At 47.1% G+C, this 22,040-nt stretch overlaps 1 protein-coding gene across 1 annotated transcript in view; it reads right to left on the bottom strand.

Annotated features, from left to right (window-relative positions):
• The window catches only part of Gpr156 (G protein-coupled receptor 156), an 83,630-nt gene that overhangs the window by 5,693 nt on the left and 55,897 nt on the right, over nucleotides 1–22,040 (bottom strand). Inside the window, 6 exon segments of the mRNA XM_028894994.2 lie at nucleotides 2,596–2,754; nucleotides 9,294–9,530; nucleotides 12,211–12,306; nucleotides 13,228–13,353; nucleotides 19,571–19,681; nucleotides 19,898–20,027. Coding sequence (XP_028750827.1) covers nucleotides 2,596–2,754; nucleotides 9,294–9,530; nucleotides 12,211–12,306; nucleotides 13,228–13,353; nucleotides 19,571–19,681; nucleotides 19,898–20,027 — 859 coding nt within the window.

Consider the following 22,040-nt stretch of genomic DNA (forward strand, 5'->3'; position numbering starts at 1 on the left):
ACCCTCCTCCAAGCAGCCTCTGAAGCCGGCTGCTACAGATTTAGAAACATCAATGTAAACAGTCAATTTCCCTTCTTCCACAAAGGGAAGCAAGACTGGGTTTTCACCGTGGCTCCATGTTAATTAGAGGCATGGTGTGAGGTCCTGCCACAGCGAATCCAAAATCTGACCCCTTGTGGCAGCAGCTTTAAAATGAATTCTTAAATGATTATTTTGGTCCACGGCGGGGAATCAAAATGTCAAAGATATACGGAAGAGGGCACAGGCCCTAGGAATCCACGTCTCACTTCTCTAGTACCAGGAAGAAAAGGAGATGGCAGCTTCCTCCATGGCAGAGCATGGAAGGGAAGGTCGTCTGTACGAGGGGACAGTCTGTCCACTGCTCTCATGCCCACATGAGATGTGGTGTGAGGGCAAGAATGAGAAGAGCTGGTTGGGATGGTGATGCCAATGGTCCTAGAACTTGGGGGACGGAGGCAGGAGGATCACAGTTTGATGGCACCCTGGGTTACATAGATACTGTCTCAAAAACAAACAAGGAAAAAAAAAAAAACAAGACACAAATGGGAAGCTGTGCTGTCAGATCATGGGAACCGTGAAGGGGGTCCAGTGAGCTCAGCCCAAACCCTGGCTGGAAATGTGCAGTCCTGAGTAAGGACAGGGCAGGGCTGGCACCCAGGATGCTGAGCAGACCACCCCGGGGCTGCCCACCTCCGGTCTCCAGGACCGGCCGATGGCTCTCAGGCGTGTTCTACGGAAGATGCTCAGGCATGGCCCGTGCGACAGAAGCAGCTTTTTGCTGTTTGTGCTCTTATGCCTGCTAAGGGATCTTGCCCTGCCGACTCGGGCGTTTCTTTTGGAAAGAGCACATCCAGCCACACTGCGTGGGAAGCAGGGGAGCATGGCAGAAGTACAATAAGCTGCTCAAAAAAATTACCATACGGCTAAAGAGTCCGTTCCAGTCCATTTGGCTGTTCCAGGGTTAGCTGATTGTAAATGAAAACCATCCTGCTGGGTCTCGCCAAGTTTCAGGCCTTCTGTTTATCAGGGGAAACATTTCTTTAAAGACTGCACAGAACACCAGAGGCTACTGCCCTACCAGGTGGAGAGAAATCTGCCTTTGAAATAAGGTCCAGGATGCTTAATAAATGGTGAGGAGAAGGAGAGGTTTCTCTGATGGATAAAGAAGACCCAGAGTGGAGGGTATATTGTGGGAGGCCGGAGAAGCAGGGGCCAGGGGTGCTGGCCAGGCTTGGCCCATCATCAGGGTGCATGTAAGGTTTCTCCCACACTGTTCTCTCATAGGGCTGTTCATGTTCAGGACATGGCATAGTCCCTCTATCAAATAACAAGTTTGGTTTCCCTAATAGCACAAACTCAGGTATGTTTTGTGTGTGTGTGTGTGTGTGTGTGTGTGTGTGTGTGTGTGTATATATATATATGATTTAATTTGTGTCAAAATACTTACTAATTCATTTGCCTGGGCCCTGTCCTGCTTTCTTATGAAGCACAGTCCTCAGGTTTTTCAAGCCCACGTTATGATTGTCTGGGAGAGGGGCCAATTCTGGTTCAAGTAGAGAATAAAGAAGGGCTTGGGCACCCAAGCTGCCTTGATGCTGTGGTGACATTCAGAGACCCTCGTTCACCCCCACCCACATCTGTAGACACATCTGGAAATGCTGGGCAACGAGAAGGATGAGGTGTCATGGAGAGGCCCCATCAGATCTTGGACACAATGGCATGGCTGTATGTAAAGAATGTTCACAGGGATCCTAATGTCTGACTAGAGCTCAGGGTCTTTCCAATGTTATTCCCTCTGCATGGATTTTTTCCCCCTATTTTTACTCTTTACCTGGCCAATTGTTCTTCATCATTAGCCTTCATTCAGAGTCTTTTCTGACTCTTCTGCTGTGTTCATTTACCTCCCTCCCCAACCCATTATTTTCATTTATAATCCTGATGCTTCTTTCCTGACTCTCATCACAATTTCCAATTTTTCTTTTCTGGTTTTAGAGCTAGAGTCTCATATAGCCCAGAGTGACCTTGAACTCCCTATAATCTGAGGATGACCTTGAACTCTCTTGCCTTCACTTTTTGAGTGCTGGAACTGTAGGCAGAAGCCACCACACTCGGTTTAGTAGTTACGGGATGAACGCCAGGGCTTTGTATATGCTAGATAAGCCTTCTTTCAGTTGCACTTCATCTCCAATCTCTCCTATCACAGTTTATGATGAAATGTTTACTTAATCAATATCCATTTGTTCCACTTGACTGCAGACTCCATGAGGTCAGGAACCAAGATGGTCTTGTTCATCAACCTGTAGCCCAATAACTCAGTCTACACCTGTCTGTTGCATGAGTGAGATGGATGAGGGTCACGGGGTGATGGTGAGGTTTTGTTCGCTCCTGGGGAAATTAGAAGAACGACTGGGACAGAGAATGTTGGCGATGAGAACATGTGGGGCCATGAAGACATGCATGGGCTATGAGAACATGAGGGACCATGAGGGCATGCGGGACCATGAGGGCATGTGGAATTGCTCCCACAGGGCTGGAGTTCCTCACAGGGAGCCTGCTAGGCAAGGTGGGGCTTACTTCTGTGAGGAGCCTCTCCATGCAGCTCTTCTCGTCCCTCAAGTGGCAGTTCTGGTCCTCATCAACCTGGCTGTGGAAGCTTTTGCTAGGGGTGCTGAAATACTTGGCCATTAGTCTGATTGTTTGGTTTTCTCCTTCAAATGCCTTCCATTGCTTCAGCTGTTAGTCAAAAGAACACATGTTATTTATTTAATTACACACCCAGAAATACTTCCCTTGCTCTTTCTCATAAATACCAAGGGACGACACTGTCACCAATACACAAATGCACGAGCTAGTTACTCCTTAAAATGTCATTTGCTCTGCAGTGCTCATAGGGAATAATGACAGAAAACATGGAGGATGTTAAGGTTTCATGCTTTAAAAGTTCCTGAGAATAAGACAGAACATGATACAGAACAGCCTCTCTGTTGTCAAGGTGTCAAAGGAAATCAGAGCAAAGACATGTCTAGGGCAGTGTCCTAAGGCTCTTGGTTGGGAACCGACTAAACTATAATGTGTCTATGAAGCTGTTTCTAGTCGCATGTCTTTATTCTTAGTCATTTTTCAGGGGTTGAGGAGTGATGTATTTCCAGCTGTTGGGAGCCCAGTTCACTGCTGGAGGCTTTCTAACCCAAAGGAATGACCAAAGAGCAAAGAAAGACCAACAGGTCTCAATAAAAGCAACAGAATGTCAAGTCTGACACATGGTTGTATTTTCCAACAGGGAAAGTGGGTAGGAGGAGCGTGACTTTTCCAAGGTCACACATCACTTCTGACAGCTATAACCCAGGACCGTCACACCTTGGATTCTCATGTAACTGATGAAGAGACAGAATGTTGGGGGGGGGGTCCAAAAAATGGTGGAGGCATGGGCTGGCCAACTTTCACAGTGACAGACGTGACCTAGAATATTCTTAGATAGGAGTCTGCTGCAGAATTGCTGGGACACTGTGTCTGTCTAGGGAGTACCAGAGATGTGAAGGACAGGGGACCCCAGCAGTAGAGGCAGAGACCTCTTACCCTCCACAGTGTCACTACCCCTCCTGGAACCATATCCACACAGCTGTCAAGGACCAGCTCAACCTAGGCACACGGCCATGTCTAGCCTTGGGTTCATCTCCCCTAAGCTGGTGGAGCCAAGGTTCCCTTTGACCAAAGCCCTCCAATTCCTTTTAGTTCTTCTTTCTGAAGATCCTGGTCCTCAAGAACTGACTCTTTATATTTTCTGAGATACCCGTAATCAATCCTCAAGGATCAGCTTCTTCTGAAGGACCTGAAAATTTTTGTGTCTGGCCTCTGGGTGATGTGGATGCTACAGGATATGTTATGGCTCCTCGCATCTCTTGTCTCTGAGTCCTTGGAACTGGTTGACTGTTATCTAAGATGGCAGATAGAATTTTGTAATGGTGATGTTAAGGTGATGTTGGGGATGGAAGGATTATTCAGGTAGGCCCATTGTCATTACAGGAGTCCATATAAGAAAGGAGGAAGAGGAGGAGGAAGAGGAGGGAGAGGAGGAGGAGGAGGAGGAGGAGAAGCCAGAGAAGAAGATGAGGTAAAGAGAGAGGGGGAGGGATGGCCATGAAGGTGCCCCCCTGGTGGGTCAGAAAGGGGAGGGATGAACACAAACTAAAGAAGGCAGGAAGCCTCTAGAAGCTGGAAAAGCCAAGAAATGGGTTCTCTCCTTGTCTGAAGAAAAATAAATGCAGATCTATGGATACTTTGCTTATAGTCAAATAAGACCCACTTCAGATATCTGCCCTACAGAACTGTAAGACTGTGGTGGTGTAGCTGGAGTTTTCTCCAGTCCTGCCCAGGCCTGCAGCTGCTCAGACCCAAGTAAACACACAGAGACTTATATTACTTATCAACTGTATGGCGGTGGCAGGCTTCTTGCTATCTAGTTCTTATATCTTAAATTAACCCTTTTTTATTAATCTATAAGTTGCCACGTGGCTTGTGGCTTACCAGTACTTTTACATCTTGCTTCCTCTGTGTCTGGCTGGTGACTCCTGACTCTGCCTTCCTGTTCCCAGAATTCTCCTCTCTGCTTATCCCACCTATACTATACTTCCTGCCTGGCTACTGGCCAATCAGCATGTTATTTATCAACCAAATCAGAGCAACACATTCACAGCATACAGAGCAATATCCACAGCATGGTGTTTTGAAAGAAAATGGCCCCCAGAGGGAGTGGCACTATTAGGAGGTGTGGCTTTGTTGAAGGAAATGTCACTGTGGGGGTTGCTTTGAGGTCTCTTTCTTAAGCTTCACTCAATGTGACAGTCGACTTCCTATTGCCTCTGAGTCAAGATATAGGACTCTCAGCTCCAGCACCATGTCTGCCTGCAGGCAGCCATGCTCTCTGTCATGATGATAATGGACTGAACCTCTGAAACTGTAAGCAAACCAGGCCAATGAAATGTTTTCTTGACAAGCATTGCCATGGTCATGGTGTCTCTTCACAGCAATACAAACTCTAACTGAGGCAAAGACAATGCATTTGTTTTGTTTAAAGCTGTTGGCGATGATTACAGCAGCCACAGAACACCAGAACCGGTGGGAATCCACGTGGCATCGGGCCACACCGTGCTTCTAGAAGCCCACAGAACTGCCTCTCTGGTCCCTGACTTCTCACTTTATTTCTATTTCAGAAGTAGCAGAGAGGCTGGAGACGTGGCTCAGCAGTTAAAAGCACTGGCTGCTCTTCTAGAGGCCCCCAGTTCGTTTCCCAGCACCCACATGCTGGCTCACAACTGTCTGTAACTCCAGTTCCAGGGGATCTGGTGTCCTCTTTTGGCCTCTGTGGGCACCAAGAATGCACATGGTGCAGAGATATACATGCAGGCACATACAAATTAATAAAAAATAAAATTAATTTAAAAACTGCTAAGAGTAGGCCAGCAAGATGGCCCAGCGGGTAAGGGTGCTTGCCTCTAGGCCTGGAGACCGGGGTTCAATCCCAGGACACCCCATCATGAAAGGAGAGACCAGTTCCTCCTGCAAGCTGTCTTCTGACCTCCCCCCATCTGTGCATCATAGCATACACATATGCACACATGTGTCCATGCATACACACACATAAAAGTCTTTTTTTAAAGAGAATAAAATGAAAAGAGTAAAGTCTGGCTATTCCTTCTCTGGAGCTCTTCCCACTCTTGGGAATTCTTTCTCATTTTTCTGACTTATTTCTCTCCATCGGCTTGCGGCGTTTGTCTCAAGACTGACCTCCAACGCCCATTTGCCGTGAAGGTGCCGCGAGCGAAGTCAGCTTCCAAAACATATTCAGCACACGTATTTTAATTCCTCTGATGTCTGCTTCCCTCCAGACTTAAAGAGGGGAAGGGCCCTGTGCATCACTGCCTGTCCCCCCCAGCTACTACGTGACCAGAGGATACCCGAATAAATGAAGGATGGTTTTCTTTACAGTTCTCCAGGCTTGTGGGCACAAGGTCAAGGGAACAAATCCTAAGTGTGTCATGGACGCGGGGCTGGAAGAGAAAAATGTCCTCGGAATTTTGCTTTTTGGAATGGAATGGCGGGATAGGGGGATGGGTCACACTCAGGTCACAAAAGCAGGGGTTGTTGGCTGGTGGCTGGCTGGCGATGACCTCAGCGCTTGGCATCAGATACACCCAGGCATTTCCTGAGAGCTGTGTACAAGCTTCTTGGTTCCCTGGCCTACAGTGGCTGCACCCTGCTCTCCAGCGCCGCCTAGAGACCCTTCCGGGTCACAGCCGCTCTGAAGGCTCTGGCTAGCCCGGGACTCACCTCCCTGCAGCCGGGGTTGATCCTCCCTCCCCTGACTTCCCCGGGACACCTTCCCGAAAGTGCTCAGCTGTCTCACGGCCCTGGGGACACAGCGCTGGCCTCCCAGGGGAAGACGTGCTTCCACTAAACATCTCTGAGCTCAGAGGGCAAATCAATTCAGGAACAGTCCTCGGTCATTTTTCTCTGGTTGGAACATGGCTTAGCCCCTAAAACTAAAATACTATAAAATGTAGTTTAGTCTCATTCACGGTCATTTCAAGAGGAAAAAGCTCGAGGGGGGGGGGCGGGGGAGGAAGAGGGGGGGGAGAGAGAGGGAGAGAGAGAGAGAGAGAGAGAGAGAGAGAGAGAGAGAGAGAGAGAAGACGAGAAGTAAAGAGAAAGGAAGGCCAAGAAAACCAGGAGGAAGGAGGGAGAGGGGTGAGGCAGGGGAGGGGTCGCCCACCCACCACATTCCAGGACTCAGTAGCAACTCCCCTCCCCTCCCCACTCCTCCGCACTCCGGCACAGTTAGCAACTGTAGGTAAATTCGGGGAGACAGAAGTTCATCTGTCCATCACAGCTGCAGAGGATTCAAAAGCCAGAGGAAGCAGAAATCCTGCTGCTGAGGCTCGGGGACGCAAGGGTAAGAGAGCGGAGCAGAAACACCAACTGGGACCATCCAGGGAGGTGTGGATCCCCTCCATCTCCATAGGGCGCAGCGTTGCTCAAATCAGAAAGCCTTGACTTCGAGTTCCTGGGTGGTTAAGTCTCCTTCCTCCGGCACCCCCTCTCCCTCTCTCGTTCTCTATCACTATGGACTCTGCCTCTAGATAGACCTATTCCTTATATTTTTTTATTTAATCACATATATTTATCTGTCTTTCGCTTCCTTAGATTGTTAGCTCAATATTTTGTAGTGTCTAAATTGCCTATTCAATGCTTCATTTCAACTTAGCATCATTTTTCACCCTTATTCAATATTTCATTATCTGAGACTAGATTCCTGACTTTGTGGTTTGCTTTTGTTGAAATGAGGCAATGTCCTTGGAATCCTGTTGACCAAGCAAAGTAAATATCTTGGAACCTTTTCAAATGTAGAAGAAGGCATCTTCGCCAAACCTTCAGATATGTGTTCTCCTTTGTGTCTGTGGGTTCTCCTTAAGAATCCTTTTGCCTGGTGGTGGTGGCCCACGCTTTTTAATCCCAGCTCTCAGGAGGCAGAGGCAGGTGGATCTCTTGTGAGATCAAGGCCAGCTTGGTCTACAGAGCGAGTTCCAGGGCAGCCAGGGCTACAAAGAAAACCCTGTTTCTAAAACAAACAAACAAACAAACAAACAAACAAACCTCTCCTGAGTGTATACCCTTCCACAGAAGGAGCTACAGTCTCCTAGTGTAATAAATCTGTTTTATTGATCACAACTGACTGCCTTCACACCAGACATTATATATATTCAAGGCAGAAAGACGATAAAAGGGATATTATGCCAACAGTGTCTATCCCTCCACCCCCAGGACAGCATGTTGTTTCTCAGAAGCCTTCCAGGAAACCTCTAGTGTTTCAAATGGTTCCGGGGATATCCCTGGCTATACAGGAGGCTGACAAATGCTTAGTTCTTTCATAGGCAAGAAAGGAAAAAAAAGCCTAGGCTACCCCAAAGTTTCTCCTCAGCTCGGCATCTCCCAGGGAGGAGGGACCCAGACAATGAGCCTCCACTCTTAATGGCCTTCTCCAGCCCAGTTCTTACAACATTAAGATGTTGCAAAGTCCCTCCAGTTTGCGGCACAAAAGCTGCACCCAGCCTTAGCTGCTCATGTAGGGACCACCCCCCCACCCCCGCCCCCAGTTTGTTTATTTGCTTGAATGTTTGGTTGAGAATTAGCAAGCAGGAAGGAGCTGAGCTGGCTCTGAGTTGACTGTAACCTTGACAGTCAACTGTGGGATGAGCCAGTAGTTTCCCCTGGGGGAGGGATTCAGCATGGGGGGGCGAGCTTCAGGGGGAAGAAAGGAAGAGCCAGAGGGAAAAAGAAAGCATCCAGTGGCCAGGTCATTAACGTGATGGATGAGGAGGCTCTGTAGCCATCAGTTTTCCTCTTGGGTTTAAGGATTCTCCACCTCTTCTCTCCTTGCCAAGATGTTTTTTTTTCTGCTTCTAACATCCTCCTTTATTTATTTGATTTTATTCTTAACCTCTGTAATAGAAAATACATTTTAATCTCTCTGTCTGTCTCTCTGTCTCTGTTTATCTGTCTGTGTGTGTGTTTTGAGACAGGGTTTCTCTGTTTAACCCTGGCTGTCTTGGAACTTGCTCTGTAGACCAGGCTGGCCTCGAACTCACCGAAATCCTCCTGCCTCTGCTTCCTGAGTGCTGAGATTAAAGGCGTGTGTCACCACTGCGTGGCTAATCTCTGCCTTTTGTAAAGACTCTGTTTCCATCCAATAAAAAAGGAAACTTTGAGGATGACATGACTTGCCTGCCTGTATCTCCCAGGTATTGAGATTACAGGGGTGCATTACCACACCTAGCTAGGAGAACCATTCCACTTCATGAAGTTCTAAGCAGAAATTTCTCTATGAACTTGCAATCCCAAATTAGAAAGGAAAAGGTATTTCTTTTTGAGGTTATCCTGGGCTACAGAGTAAGTTTCAGAGCTACATAGTGAAGAAAAAAAAAAGAAAGAAAAGAAGAAGAAGATATACTTTCTTGGAAAAAAAAAATCTCAAGGACCGAAGGGGCATGGAGTAGAGCAGAGTGGGAGCTGGGGGGGAGGGGGAGCAGGGGTGAGGTCACCTCAAGGAACAGGTCCTGCCACTGGTAGCCCTCTTTGGCCTGACTGGGGAGCAGAGCTGTCTTCTAAGCATTGAGGAGGTACAGAGATAGCCTTTCTTCTGACTACCATAATTTCAGGGAAAGTAAAATGACCCGTCGTGCCCCCCCAAAGAACCCCACAGAGCAATCCGAGCCTACCTGGGGGAGGAACACACAGCAGTTCACGGTGGTTGTGCAAACGAAGATCCCTCCAGATGTGAATCCAAAGACTAGATTGGGCCAGGAGTGCAAGTATCTGGTGAGCACGAAAATTAGCCCGGCGGTGAGTAACAGGAGGTTGACTCCGACCATGATGGTCAAGGACTGGTTCACTGGAGGAGAGCTGACATGGTTGGTCAGGCCAGCCAGGTAAGCGCCATACAGCAGCAGCAGCCCCTGCAGGAGGAGCAGGGACCAGAGACACAGAGAAGGGGACCACAGGTCAGAGCGGCAGGGTTGGGGGCCAGTGTCCTCACCGGTAATGCTGGGCTGTGAGCTTCCACTAAGATGCGACACAAGAAACCAGGAGATGAATCCTTATACCTTTGGGCTCTGAATGCTACTTCTATCCTTCACTGAGAATGAGTTTATCAGAGATGGGCAAGCAAGTCATCAGATAACACAACATTCTTCTGGGAGAAGGCACAGAGCCTTTGATAGGGGTGGATGGGTGTCCCTCAGACAGGGCAGTGGGGACCAGGAAGAGAGGAGAGCCAGCTCCTGCTGGTGTGTGCGCGTGTGTGTAGGAGGCATGCTACCTATCCATTATGGCTTGGCAGTAAATGAGGCTGAGTGGCACATGGGAACTGAAAGGGACCTGTGGTCCGCTTGTCCAGCCCTGTGCTACGGTAGCAGGGCAGTGCCAGCGGGGAGAGGATTATTATTTGTTTTCCCAGGGAGCTCAAAGGCACCATCTGCTTGCCAGGCTCTGCACCTGCAGGACTGCCTGGGCTGGCCCGGGAAGAAGAACGCTGTTTTCTGTTCCACACAAAGGAACGCCATAGGCTGCCCGGGGCTCTGTGCAGTGGGGGTCCTTGGGAGATGAAAGATGGAAAACGAGGGGAACAAAGGTAGGCTGGGACCCCAGCAAGGGTGAGGGGAGGCAGAGGCAGCAGGTGCTGGATCTGAACTGCTTTGCGACATCCCCCACCACGCCCCCGCCCCGCCTCCAGCAACACGGAACTGGGGCCCAGCTCTTTCCCTCTCTTCACAAACATGAACCTGTCCTCCCGGTTCTCGTTTGTCCTGGGGAGAACATGGCATGGCACCCGACAGCGCTGCTTTCCCCAGAGGCAGCTGCGCACATCCGGATGTCAAAGCTTTCGTCGGCAACGCTCGGTGTCCATTTTCTGCACACACTACTAGTCTTTCTGACTTGCTCAAAGTACAACGCTACAAACCATTGCTACCAAGGACATGCACAGCCCTGCGTGATGAGGCTGAGGCAGGAGGATTGCCGTGAGTTTTCAGGACAATTTGGGCCATGCGGTGAGACTCTGACTCAAAAAAAAACAATAGCAGTCGAGGGCTTGGCTGGTAGGGAGAGAAGAGGAGAGGAGGAGAGCAAGCCATGCCCTGTTCGTAACTGGAATGTGGCGATGCCATCGGGTATGAGGTGAGGCTGAGCCAAGCAAAGTCAGGCCAGGTGTCCTGTTGACTCTTGAGATCACGTGACCTGGCCCACTCCACCTGCAGGCATGGCTCTAAGGGGTGACTTTGGAAGCTTTGGCTCTATTAGAGGGGAAGGAGGTACTCCTGACACCCAACGTCCCAAATGGGGGTACAGGGCCAAACCCAGTCACCGTTGGATCTTCACTGAGTAGATGGCCACAAGTAAGAGGCCCGTGGGGCCTGACTCCTGGGTAACTGACGCCATTGAGTGGCGTTCAGCAGTTACATCATTATTCATTTTACCAAAGGTGACTAAAATGAACTCTGTGATTCTGACATGTTAGCTATGATCTTAACAAAACCGCTTCATTCCACTAATATTCTTGCTAAAAAGGGAAACAGGTGTGAGTCAAAGCCACTGTACCCATGGCTACTATTTGAGGGTGCTGCACCTGGTCCTTGACTGTCATCTGCCATTAGTCAGCAAGCATGGGGGTGGGGCTAGCCCTCCCCAGGAGCTCCTTGCTGGCAGGGGCCCCCCATAGGCTTGGCTCAGGCAAGTTACTCTTCTCCATATCTTGTAGAACAGTGGGGTGGTGAGAAGTGTGATGGGAATGTACAGAAAGCCATGGAGGAGATGTACGAAGACAGGGTTGGGGTGGAGAGGTGAGGTGGAGGGGATCCAAGAACGGAGATGACCCGAGTGCTTCAGAACTGCCCAGGACCAGAGGAAGAACAAGAGTAACAAGACAGAACATTCTGGAGCCCTGGCCAAGGGCAGGGGTGGCTGGAAACTCTCGTGTGTGAATTCTAAGCAGCTGAGAGCACTCTAAAGGGGCTGTCATCATTGTCCCCAGTCTTGGGGGTTATGGCTCTGGGAGGTTAGGTAAGGTTGGGGTTCAGCTAGGAAGGGGTCAGGGCTTCAGCTAGTTCGGCGTCATTCTGTAGCATTCAGAGGTTCGGTTCCTAACCATTTCCAGGATACAAGCGAGTGATGGCTGTTTGCCTCCTGGATTCTTAAAAACAACAAACAAACAAACAAAACCTCATAAACCAGTTACAATGGCTCATGTTATGAGTTCAAGGCCAGCCTGGCTGGTACAGCCAATGAGGGTTAGTTACATAGCAAGACCATCAACCAACAAACAATCAAAACTCCTCCCCTAGAAACCCCCCCCACACACAACAGAAAAGCAGATCATAATATGAGAAACGGAATTCCCAGTGATTTGTCGGTAGACTGAACGAAGGCGCATGAGGAGTTATAAAAGTGCCCCTCCAAATGTAAACAGTGGAGAAATAAATGGTTCACAACGTTGGGACTTCCGCATGAGCCCAGGCTGGCTGTGAGCTCACCATTCTCTGTCATCACTACCCATGAATAAATCTCATCAATTCCCTAACTCTCTTCCCAAAAACATTTTGTTGGAGACGGACTGTAACCTGTGGAGATGTGGTTACCAACCTTGCATCCCAAAACCAGAGCAATCCAGACATCGGAGTACCGCGAAGCACAGACGTGTGTGTTGGTCAGAGAGCAGGACACGTCTCTCCCGGTCACCTGTGAGGGACACAGGGTCAGAACCAAGGGCATTCGAATTCCTGGGACCGACCACACAGCAGAGCTCTGTGATCTTCCTGGAGTGTGAACTCCTCCGTAGCACAGAATTTCTCCTCTTAGTGTGTAAAAATGGAAAAAATGTAGAAAAATTTAAGTTCTGTTAGAACCTAAACTGGAGTGCCTAAGCAGATAGGAAGGGAAAGAAAGGCCGGGAGGGGGGATTCCGGGGGCGGGGGGGGGTGGGGGTGGCTAGAGATGCTGGGCCACTTTGGGGCTTACTCAAGGGCACGTGCTTTGCTACCACAGTGACTTCAAACATCACCTCAGCAAAATTACAAGAGTATTTCACATCATGGACCATCGTTCTCAGACAGCCAACTCCTTATTCGCTGACCCCTGCGATACTGATTCCGCCGTATTCCTCAGGCCCTTTACCTGAGGAATTATTTCTCCTCATCTTCACCCGAGCCCAGGGAAAAAGGCAGTATTGTTACCTCCTCCTCACCCCTCTGTCTAGAAAGGAGACTTAGAGAGGTTATGTGGCCTCCCCCAGGGGCATGGCTGATGCAGGCTGTGATTGAACCAAAGTCCAACGATGACAAAGACAACCTCAAAACGTTACCTTTATCCCTCGATGGGGAGGGGAAGGCAACTCCCTAGAGCTGAAAGTTCTCATCAGTGACAGCAAGCCCAGAGACCTGACAGGCAGATTCCCCGCGCACTGACATCTGGGAGGACTCCCACGAGAAGATCTGGGAGCACAAGGAGCATTGTGGGTGGGAGCACACCCTGCAGACAGGGGACAGGGTGCTCCGGGCGGCCACGGCTCCTGACTCCTTTGCAAGTGCTCCTGCTGAGATGATGACCGTCACAGAAGCCAGCCCAGGTCAGGAATTAGAGTGCCTAGGGAGAGGCCCTCACCTTCATGCTCACACCAAGGATCTGCAGGCACCGGATGGGATCAGTCAGCACCCAGGTCACAAGCAGGATTGCATCAGCCACCACCAGGGCTGCTACCAAGCCCAGCAACTGCAGGTCTTTGATGATCTGCAAAAGAGTCCAGGTCAAAATGGCTCCTCGCTTGCTGGCTGTGTTTAACATAGGTGCTCGAGTGTGCCCTGTTGTTCTGAGCACAGCACTCTGTGGAAGCCTCCAACGCCGCCATCACCACCACCACCACCACTAACCCAATTCATGATGAGGACTGCAAGACTAAATACCTTCCCTATAAGTTATTCAGCTATTGTTATTGGTACCATTAACCATGTCCATTTGTTTAACATTTTGTTGTTTTGTTTTTCCAGACAGGGTTTCTCTGTGTAGCCCTGGCTGTCCTGGAACTTACTCTGTAGACCAGGCTGGCCTTGAACTCACAGAGCTCTACCTGCCTCTGCCCTCCAAGTGCTGGGACTAAAGGTGTGCGCCTCCACCACTCAGCATGTTTAATGTTTTGATATTCTAACTTTTCTGGCAAAGGTTTCCAGGGGTCTTATAAAGGAAATTCGCTTTTATTTCTAGCTGTATCTCTATGAACACATAGAGAAATGTGGAGGTTTTACTGCCAGACTTTGCCGGAACTTGGAGATGGGATTGAAAGATGGAGGAATTATTAATATTTTCTCTACAATTTGACTAGTATGAAGAGAATGTTCTTTTTATGACAATAAATCTTAAATTGATTATGACAATTTAATGAAAGATGTATAATAAAAGATGTTTTGATATTCATTTTTTTTTTTAGTTCTTTATATACTCCAGATATCTAACTATCAATTGGTAAATAGTTTTCCATTCTGCAGGCTTCTGCTTTGTCCAAATGACGGTGTCCTTTCTGTACTTTCAGCTTCATGGAGTCCCATTTATTAATTGTTGGTCTTAATGCCCATGCTATCATTGTCCTGCTCAGGAAGCCTTTCCTGTGCCAATGAGGTCAAGCCTGTTCCCACTTTCTTTTCTACCAGGTTCAGGGGATTTGGTCTTATGGTGAGGTCCTTGATCCATTTGGAGTTGAGTTTTGTACAGGGTGATAGGTGTGGTCGATCACATCCTTGACAACCACCAAAGGAAAGACGCAATCCAGGTAGAATGTCCGCAAGAGCAAGTTAAACTTTGCTGAATCAAATTGCTCTGCTAGCAATCAGGGAAATGACGCACTCTGTACCGAGGATCAAGACAGTGTCAGACCTCACCATGTGAGGCCAAGCGAGAAGACAACGGGAGGGGGGCATCTCCATCTGAGTACAGGAACCAAAAAGAAACATCCAAAGGTCCACTGACTCGAGTGAGCAAGGCTCTGCACTCCATCCCCAACACCACACAACAAACAAATGCAATGTAGCGTATGGAAACACAGTCAAAATAAAGACATTCTCAGCCCAAGGAAGCTGAAAGAGCTTAACACTTCTCCATTCACATGAGAACATTTTCAATCCTTCAGATCAAAGGGGAATGATCCCAAATGAAAATGAGGAGGTAAGGCTGAGTGTGCTTACACACTTCTTTAATTCTAGCTCTTGGGAGGCAGTGGCAGGTGGGTCTCCGTGAGTGGCCGGCCAATTAGGCCTACATAGTGAGACTTCCTCTCAAAAAACAAACAAAAAAATGTGTACAGGAAATTAAGAGCACTGGAAATGTCAACTACATAGAAAAACATATGATCTAGTCTGCTAAATACCTTTAAAAGGTAACTGCTTAATAAAACAATTATTATTATGAGTGGGGCTTGTAGCACATGTAAAAATGGAAGCAATAACATGAAGATTGGGATGGGGAGAAATGGAAGTACATTATTACATGGAGATTATCCCATGAGTACGTAATAATTTTACTATCATATACAAAGTACTCTAGAAACTGAAGAGGAAGGAATAGTTCCCAACTCCTTCTACAAGGCCAGGATTACCCCAGTACCCAAACCAGGTAAACAAATGCACTACAGAAAAAGAAAACTACAAAGCAATATTCACTAAAAGAGTAAGTGCACAAATCCAAACAAAATTTCCATAAAGAGGAATTCTACCAAATATAAAGAGTTTAACACAGTGTGACCCGCCTGAATTTATCCCAGGTTGGGATAAATGTTTGGGCATCCTACAATCATTTAACACAATCCACCAGATGAGCAGACCAAACAAGAAAATAATAGGATAATTTCAATAGACATGGAAATTTGTTAGATAAAACCCAACACCAGTATTAATAAAATTCTCAGGAACTTGAGAGGGAAAAGAACCTTCCACAGCTAGAAGAATGATCTATGAAACTACAGCCAACATCCATGGGTTTGTTTGTTCTTTAAAATGTTTTTACTAGTATACATTAATTATACATGATAATACAACTCATAATTACATTTTCATACATGTACATAATGGGTTTTTTTTTTTTTTGTGTGTGTGTGTGTTTGTTTTTGAAACAGGGTCTTGTTCTGGCTGGCTCCAAACTCATCAAACTCCTGCCAAGTGCTAGGATGACTGGAATAAGCCACACACTCAATCCATGCTTAGCGTGGATCGGGAATGCCTTCCAGATAAGTCAAGACTAATTGAAGCGGACTGGAAAGGGGCTCATCCCTCAAGAGCACCGGCAGAGGTTCAATTCCCAGCATCCATATGGATGCTCACAAACATCTGCCACTCCAGTTCCAGGGGATCTGATGCCCTCTTCTGGCCTCCTTGGGCACTGCATGCACATGGTGCACAGGCACACGTATTTATATAAAACAACAATAATTGAAGGATATTTTGCTCGTCACCTCAATTTGAAGTTGTACTTTTTTTTTTTTTTTACAGATTCTATCAGAAAAGAGCTCTTTATTCAAAGGTGATATGACATCAATACAGAGAATCTAATGGAGTCTATTAAAAAGTTGCTAGAAAATCTGCATATGCTAGAACAACTGTAATCCAGCATTTCGGAAGCAGAGACAGAAGGAACACCAGCCTCCAAGGCCAGCCTAGAATACATAAGTCAACCTGGACTATATTGTGAGACCATCTTAGAAGATAAGGCTGCTAAAACTATTATCTAATTTAGCAAGGTTGAAACGTACAAGATCAGCACCAAAACCCATCTATCTGTATCTGGGCAAAAATCAATGAAAAAGTATAGTTTGCAAAACAATAAAACATGCAATGTATGACAAAGGGTAATAAATCTGGGAAATATGTGAAAGATCTATACCTGAGAAATACACAATATTGCCGAGATAAATTAATAAAAACCTGAAGAAGTGGAGAAATGGACAATAGCCATGGGCTAAAAACCAACATGGTTAAGTCATCAATTCTCAATAGTTTGATCTTAGATTCAATTACATTTCCAGTTATAATCCCAACATGACTTTGTTGATTGGCAAACCAACTTAAAAACTTGTTTGAGAGCTACTGAGAGGGCTCAGGAGCTCAACCCGCTTGCCAGCAAGCCTGGTGGCCTGAGCTGATCCTCAGGTCCCACACGGTGAAAGGAGAGGACCATACATATGCTGTGGTAAGTGTACCCCTCTGTCTGTCTGTCTGTCTGTCTGCCTCTCACACGCACACACATAAAAACTCTAATATTTCTAGAAGTAAATCCAGGAGGGAACATCTTGGTGCCATGAATCTAGCAAATATTTCTTATATTTAACCTCCAAAGCATGATCCACAAAGAATAAGTTAGCGCTGGATGTGGGAGCACACATCTGTAATTCCAGTACTCAGGAGGCAGAGGCAGGCAGATCTATAAAGTCAAGGCCAACCTGGTAACACATAGTGAGTCCCAAGCAAACCAGGGCTACACAGTAAGACCTTGTCTCAAAAGCAAAAACAAACAAAACAAAGTTAAATACACACTTATCATATGAGCAGACCATTCTAGGCTCAGGTTTTGAGCAAAGAGAAAGGGAAGGTTTTTTTTTTTAATTTTTATTTATTTTTTTTAAATTTTATTTTTTGTGGGGTGGAGAGAGATGTGGAGAAAGGGAAGTTTTTATCTATGCAAAGATGTGTACACAAATGTGCACACCATCTTTATCTGTATTAGTCCCAAACTGGAAACAACCCAAACTCCATCAACGTGTAAACAGATAAACAACTGATGCACACAGCAGCAGGGGTGAGTAGTTATATTCAAAATAATTACATGAGCCGGGCGGTGGTGGCGCACGCCTTTAATCCCAGCACTCGGGAGGCAGAGGCAGGCGGATCTCTGTGAGTTCGAGGCCAGCCTGGGCTACCAAGTGAGTTCCAGGAAAGGCGCAAAGCTACACAAAGAAACCCTGTCTCGAAAAAAAAAAAAAAAAAAAAATAATTACATGAATAAAATAAACCAAACTAAACAAGAGTATCCACTGCATAGTTCACAGCAGACATTATTCCCACTGAACAGTCACCAGGAGCAAAATTTCATTTTCATTTATTTACTTACTTGTTTGCTTGTTTATTTATTTGAGATAGAGTCTCATGTGTCCTCACTATGTGGCTAAGGATGACCTTCAATTTTTTCCCCAATGTTTTGTTTTTAGGAGCTGGAGAGATAGCTCAGTGGTTAAGAGCACTAGCTGCTTTTACAAAGAATCCAGATTTGGTTCCCAGCACACACATGGCAGCTCACAGCCATCTGCAACTCCAGTTCTGGGGCATCCGATGCTCTCTTTGTACTTTCTTGGTCACAAGCACACACATGGTATGAATACATATGTGCAGGCAAAACACTCATACACATAAGATAAAATAAATGTCTAAAATTTGTTTTTTTAAAAGAATTTTAAAATCTAAAATTTTAGTTTTAAATTATGTGCATGTGTGCACCTGTGTGCAGAAATGTGCACATGCCCGACATGGGTGCTGGGAACCCAACTCCGTTAACTGCTGAGATAGCTCTCCAGCCCATGATTCCATTTATGTGAAACTCTGGAAAGTGAAAACTAATCTTTAATGCCAGAATGCAAAACACTGGTGTCCTCCGGATAGGGAGGGCCAATGTAACAATGTAACAAATGTAACAATGGGTAGAGGATGTTGAACATCTGGGGATGGTAGACTTTGCTAGATCATGGATTAAGACATAATATATATATATGTGTATATATATATATATATTTGGTTTTCCGAGACAGGGTTTCTCTGTGTAGTTTTGGTGTCTGCCCTGGATCTCGCTCTGTAGACCAGGTTGGCCTCAAACTCACAGAGATCCGCCTGCCTCTGCCTCCCGAGTGCTGGGATTAAAGGCGTGTGCTACCACTGCCCGGCAATATTACATGTTTTATTCAGGAGAGAGGGCTAATACAGTCCCTCACTATTGCAAATTAACACAGTCAAGTTTCCTGTGTGTGAGGACATCTCAGAGGTCAGCACACCCCAAATGCAAAAGGTGAAAAAACCACCCCCACCCCCACCCTCACCCCCCACCCCCCGGGCTGGCCAGGTAAGCATCATGTCACGCTTTCAATATTGTGTTTCTTGTCTGTCAATTCTTCCTTTAAAAAAAAAAAAAAGCTATTTTTGGAAAAGGTATCAAGAGGGATGAATTCTGTCCGTTTAGCCAACTTTCTGCATCTGTGTGGTTACAACTTTTGCTAAGTAGTCACCGTGATTCAATAATGTTTGGTTTTTAAAATCCCATAATTACAGAGAAGCCGTCTGACAGAATTATATATGAGGTCTGGGGAGTCTCCAGCCGAAGGAGCCCATGGTCTGGCTTTGAGGTCTGGGCGGCCATATCAGGAAATCTGATAAAATGTTAGAGTATGGTTATAATAAATGCTGGATGCCAGGGACATGCGGGTGACCCGGCTGCTGCATGGCTTCCACAGTTAATTCTGCCTGCTGAGGCCCTTTGCTTGCTCACTGCCTTACCTATGCCCGTCTCAGTAGAGAGAATGGCCTGCATGGAAAAGACCCGCTCTAGGGAGAGGAATCATTCTGCTTCTTGCTATGGTTTCTCTACACTCACTCTTTCCCTTGCAGTTCCCGTCTGCGCCAAGAGCCCGCCTCTCTGGGCATCTTGTTTTCGCTCCCACTGTGCCAGTATTGGCCAGCTCACAGGTTCCCATGGAGCCTGGGGTGGGTGAACTTCAAGCAGCCCATGTTCCCGGCAGCACTCACTCTCAGTCCTAGAAGTCTGGGTGGGGCTTTCCGGAGCCACGCGACTCAAGGACGGAACTACGGAGCAAGAATTCCAGCCATCCTACCGTCACTCCAGAGATTTGCACTGACTCCCCCAGCTCCGAGCCACCGTGGAGCTCCTGCTGCAACCCAGCCTTGTGGACTGGCTGCCAACTCACCACTCTCTTGTCCGGGACCCTCTGGGTAAACACCTTGTAGAGTCGCCAGCTCTTCCCCAGAATGGGCCCAAACACAAGGGACGTCCCAATGCACAGCATGGACAGTCTCGTCTGCGGGTGGAAGAGGACAGGAGGAAGAGTCACAAGCGGGACCTTCATCTGTCTTCAATGTCTCAGGCCCATGGAGGACATGGGGTGGAAAGCGGGCCTCACTGAATGTGCCCATAACACAGACACGTAACTGCCACTCACAGGAAGAGCCGTGAGCATGAACCATTACCAAAGCTCAACGCGGTGTCTGAAACAAAGTTTCAAAATGTCACCTACCTGAATGAGTGCTTCCATTGAATTCCCCACAAAAGCATCTTGAATCCCAAAAAGGTAAGCACTACTGTAAGTCAGACAACTGCCCAGTAAGGTCACCATGTTCAGATTGGGGCTGGACATCTTCACAATCCTAGGTGGAAACAGCAAGAGCGGTACAGCTATGACCCATTGCACTGGTGTCGAAGACATGCCAGAGCAATACTTCTTCCGGGGACGATCCCCACTGCAGCCCCAGTCACTGGGAAGGAGCCACTGTGTGCCCTCCCAAAACCTACGGTTTATTTACATTCATTTAAACCAAGTCCTGTTTTGTTTTATGTGTGTGTGTGTGTGTGTGTGTGTGTGTGTGTGTGTGTGTGTATAGAACATAATAAAGCCCAGGCTGGCCTTAAATTTGCTATGATGCCCTTGAGCGCCTGATCCTCCTGCCTCTACCACCCCTATGCTGGGATTGCAGGCATGTGTCAACACGTCTAATTAAAAAAGAAATTTATGCTGAGCATGGTGGTGCACGCCTTTAATCCCAGCACTTGGGAGGCAGAAATAGGAAGATCTCTGTGTGTTTGAAGTCAGCCTAGTCCACAAAGCGAGTTTCAGGACAGCCAGAGCTACACAGAGAAATCCTGCTTCAAAACAAACAAACAAACAAACAAACACAAACAAAAGACTTAAAATTTTTATTTTATGTCTATGCACGTTTCTCTACATGTACATATGTGGGTCATGTGTGTGCCTCACGCCCATGGAGGACAAAGAAAAAGTGCCTGATTCCTCAGAACTGGAGCTCCGGACAGTTGTGAGCTGATGATGTAAGTGCTGGAAACTGAACCCTGGTCCTCTGCAAGAGCAACCAGGGTTCCTAACTGCTGAGCCACCTCTGCACCCCTAATGGCTTTTTTTTTTAATCTTAAATTCTTGCATCTGTTGCTTACATAACTCAGAGTTTTAAAGGAAGGCTGGCCCCCGGCACACAGAGGACACCAGAGAAGGATGAGAACTTGGTCAGTAAAGTCCTAAAGGCTTCTAAAGGACAGGTCAGCATATGCCGTCGACCAGCAGCGGGTACACAGGGAGACAGTGTGGGGTGCGCAGAACTGAGCTGTAAGGGAGACTACTAGTTGGAAAGAGGTTTGGGGTGCTTCATATTATTCAATTATTAGACGTACACATTGCTTTTCTTTTCTTACTTGACTGAAAAAAAGAGGAAGCAGAGATCAAATGCAGGGGATTAAGGTGGGGCAAAATGAAGTCAGCGGGCAGCAAAGACTCCAGGGACTGTGGCTAACTGGGGTCCCAGACAAACTGGGGGCACCAGCAGAGGTTCAGCGTGCGACTCAGTTCATCCAAGGGGGAAATCAGGCTTGCTCTGGGCATCACTGATGTTTGAGCTTCTCTAAGAGCAGGACATAGGCCATGAGCATCTGATGGTGACCTCCCAGGACCTCATAGCCGAACACCTGTTTTGTCTGCCTCACTGGTGGGTGGCTTGGCAGCCCTGCTCTTCTCTGCACCTTCTTTATTTGAACACGCTAATTTGGTCTCATTTGCACACTCCAGGATTGCAGGAACCCTGATTTGGAATTCTCCCCCTTTCTGATTTAGTGGAGAAGAACCCACCAGTCTAGTTATTTTTGCTCAAACAGGCATTCTCTAGTGTTCCTGTCTCAAGCCCTGGTGTAAAGCCATCGTTCAGATACACATGCCACGGACCCAGATGTGTATTTTTTTTTTTTTTTTTTTTGGCATTTTCCTTGAGAAGTTTTACTGAGGATATCGCATAAAAGAAAAAAAAAATGAATGGGAGATGATTAACCTGTTTGTTTGGCTGAGCGAACACCTGCGAAGCCACTTAAATGTCAATCAGCTCCAATTCAGCAGGTGAACGACTCGTCCGGGGACCGTCTTTCCGTGTTGGGAGGTATTCAGCCACCATGTCATTTTCGCTATCTGTTGAACTAAATGATGAAGTCTACGAAGCTGAACATTTTCACTCACCTACAACCATGCAGATTTCACAAAGCCAGGAGATTTAAATATTATATACTTAATTATAATGGCAGGATTCACGTGAAAAGTCTAGACTAGGTGACTAGCAGTCTGAGACGAGGTGGGGGTCGGGGGGGTGTCTAAAGATTATATAACA

Source organism: Peromyscus leucopus, chromosome 12 (assembly GCF_004664715.2).
Source record: "Peromyscus leucopus breed LL Stock chromosome 12, UCI_PerLeu_2.1, whole genome shotgun sequence".
Lineage (NCBI taxonomy): Eukaryota > Metazoa > Chordata > Mammalia > Rodentia > Cricetidae > Peromyscus > Peromyscus leucopus.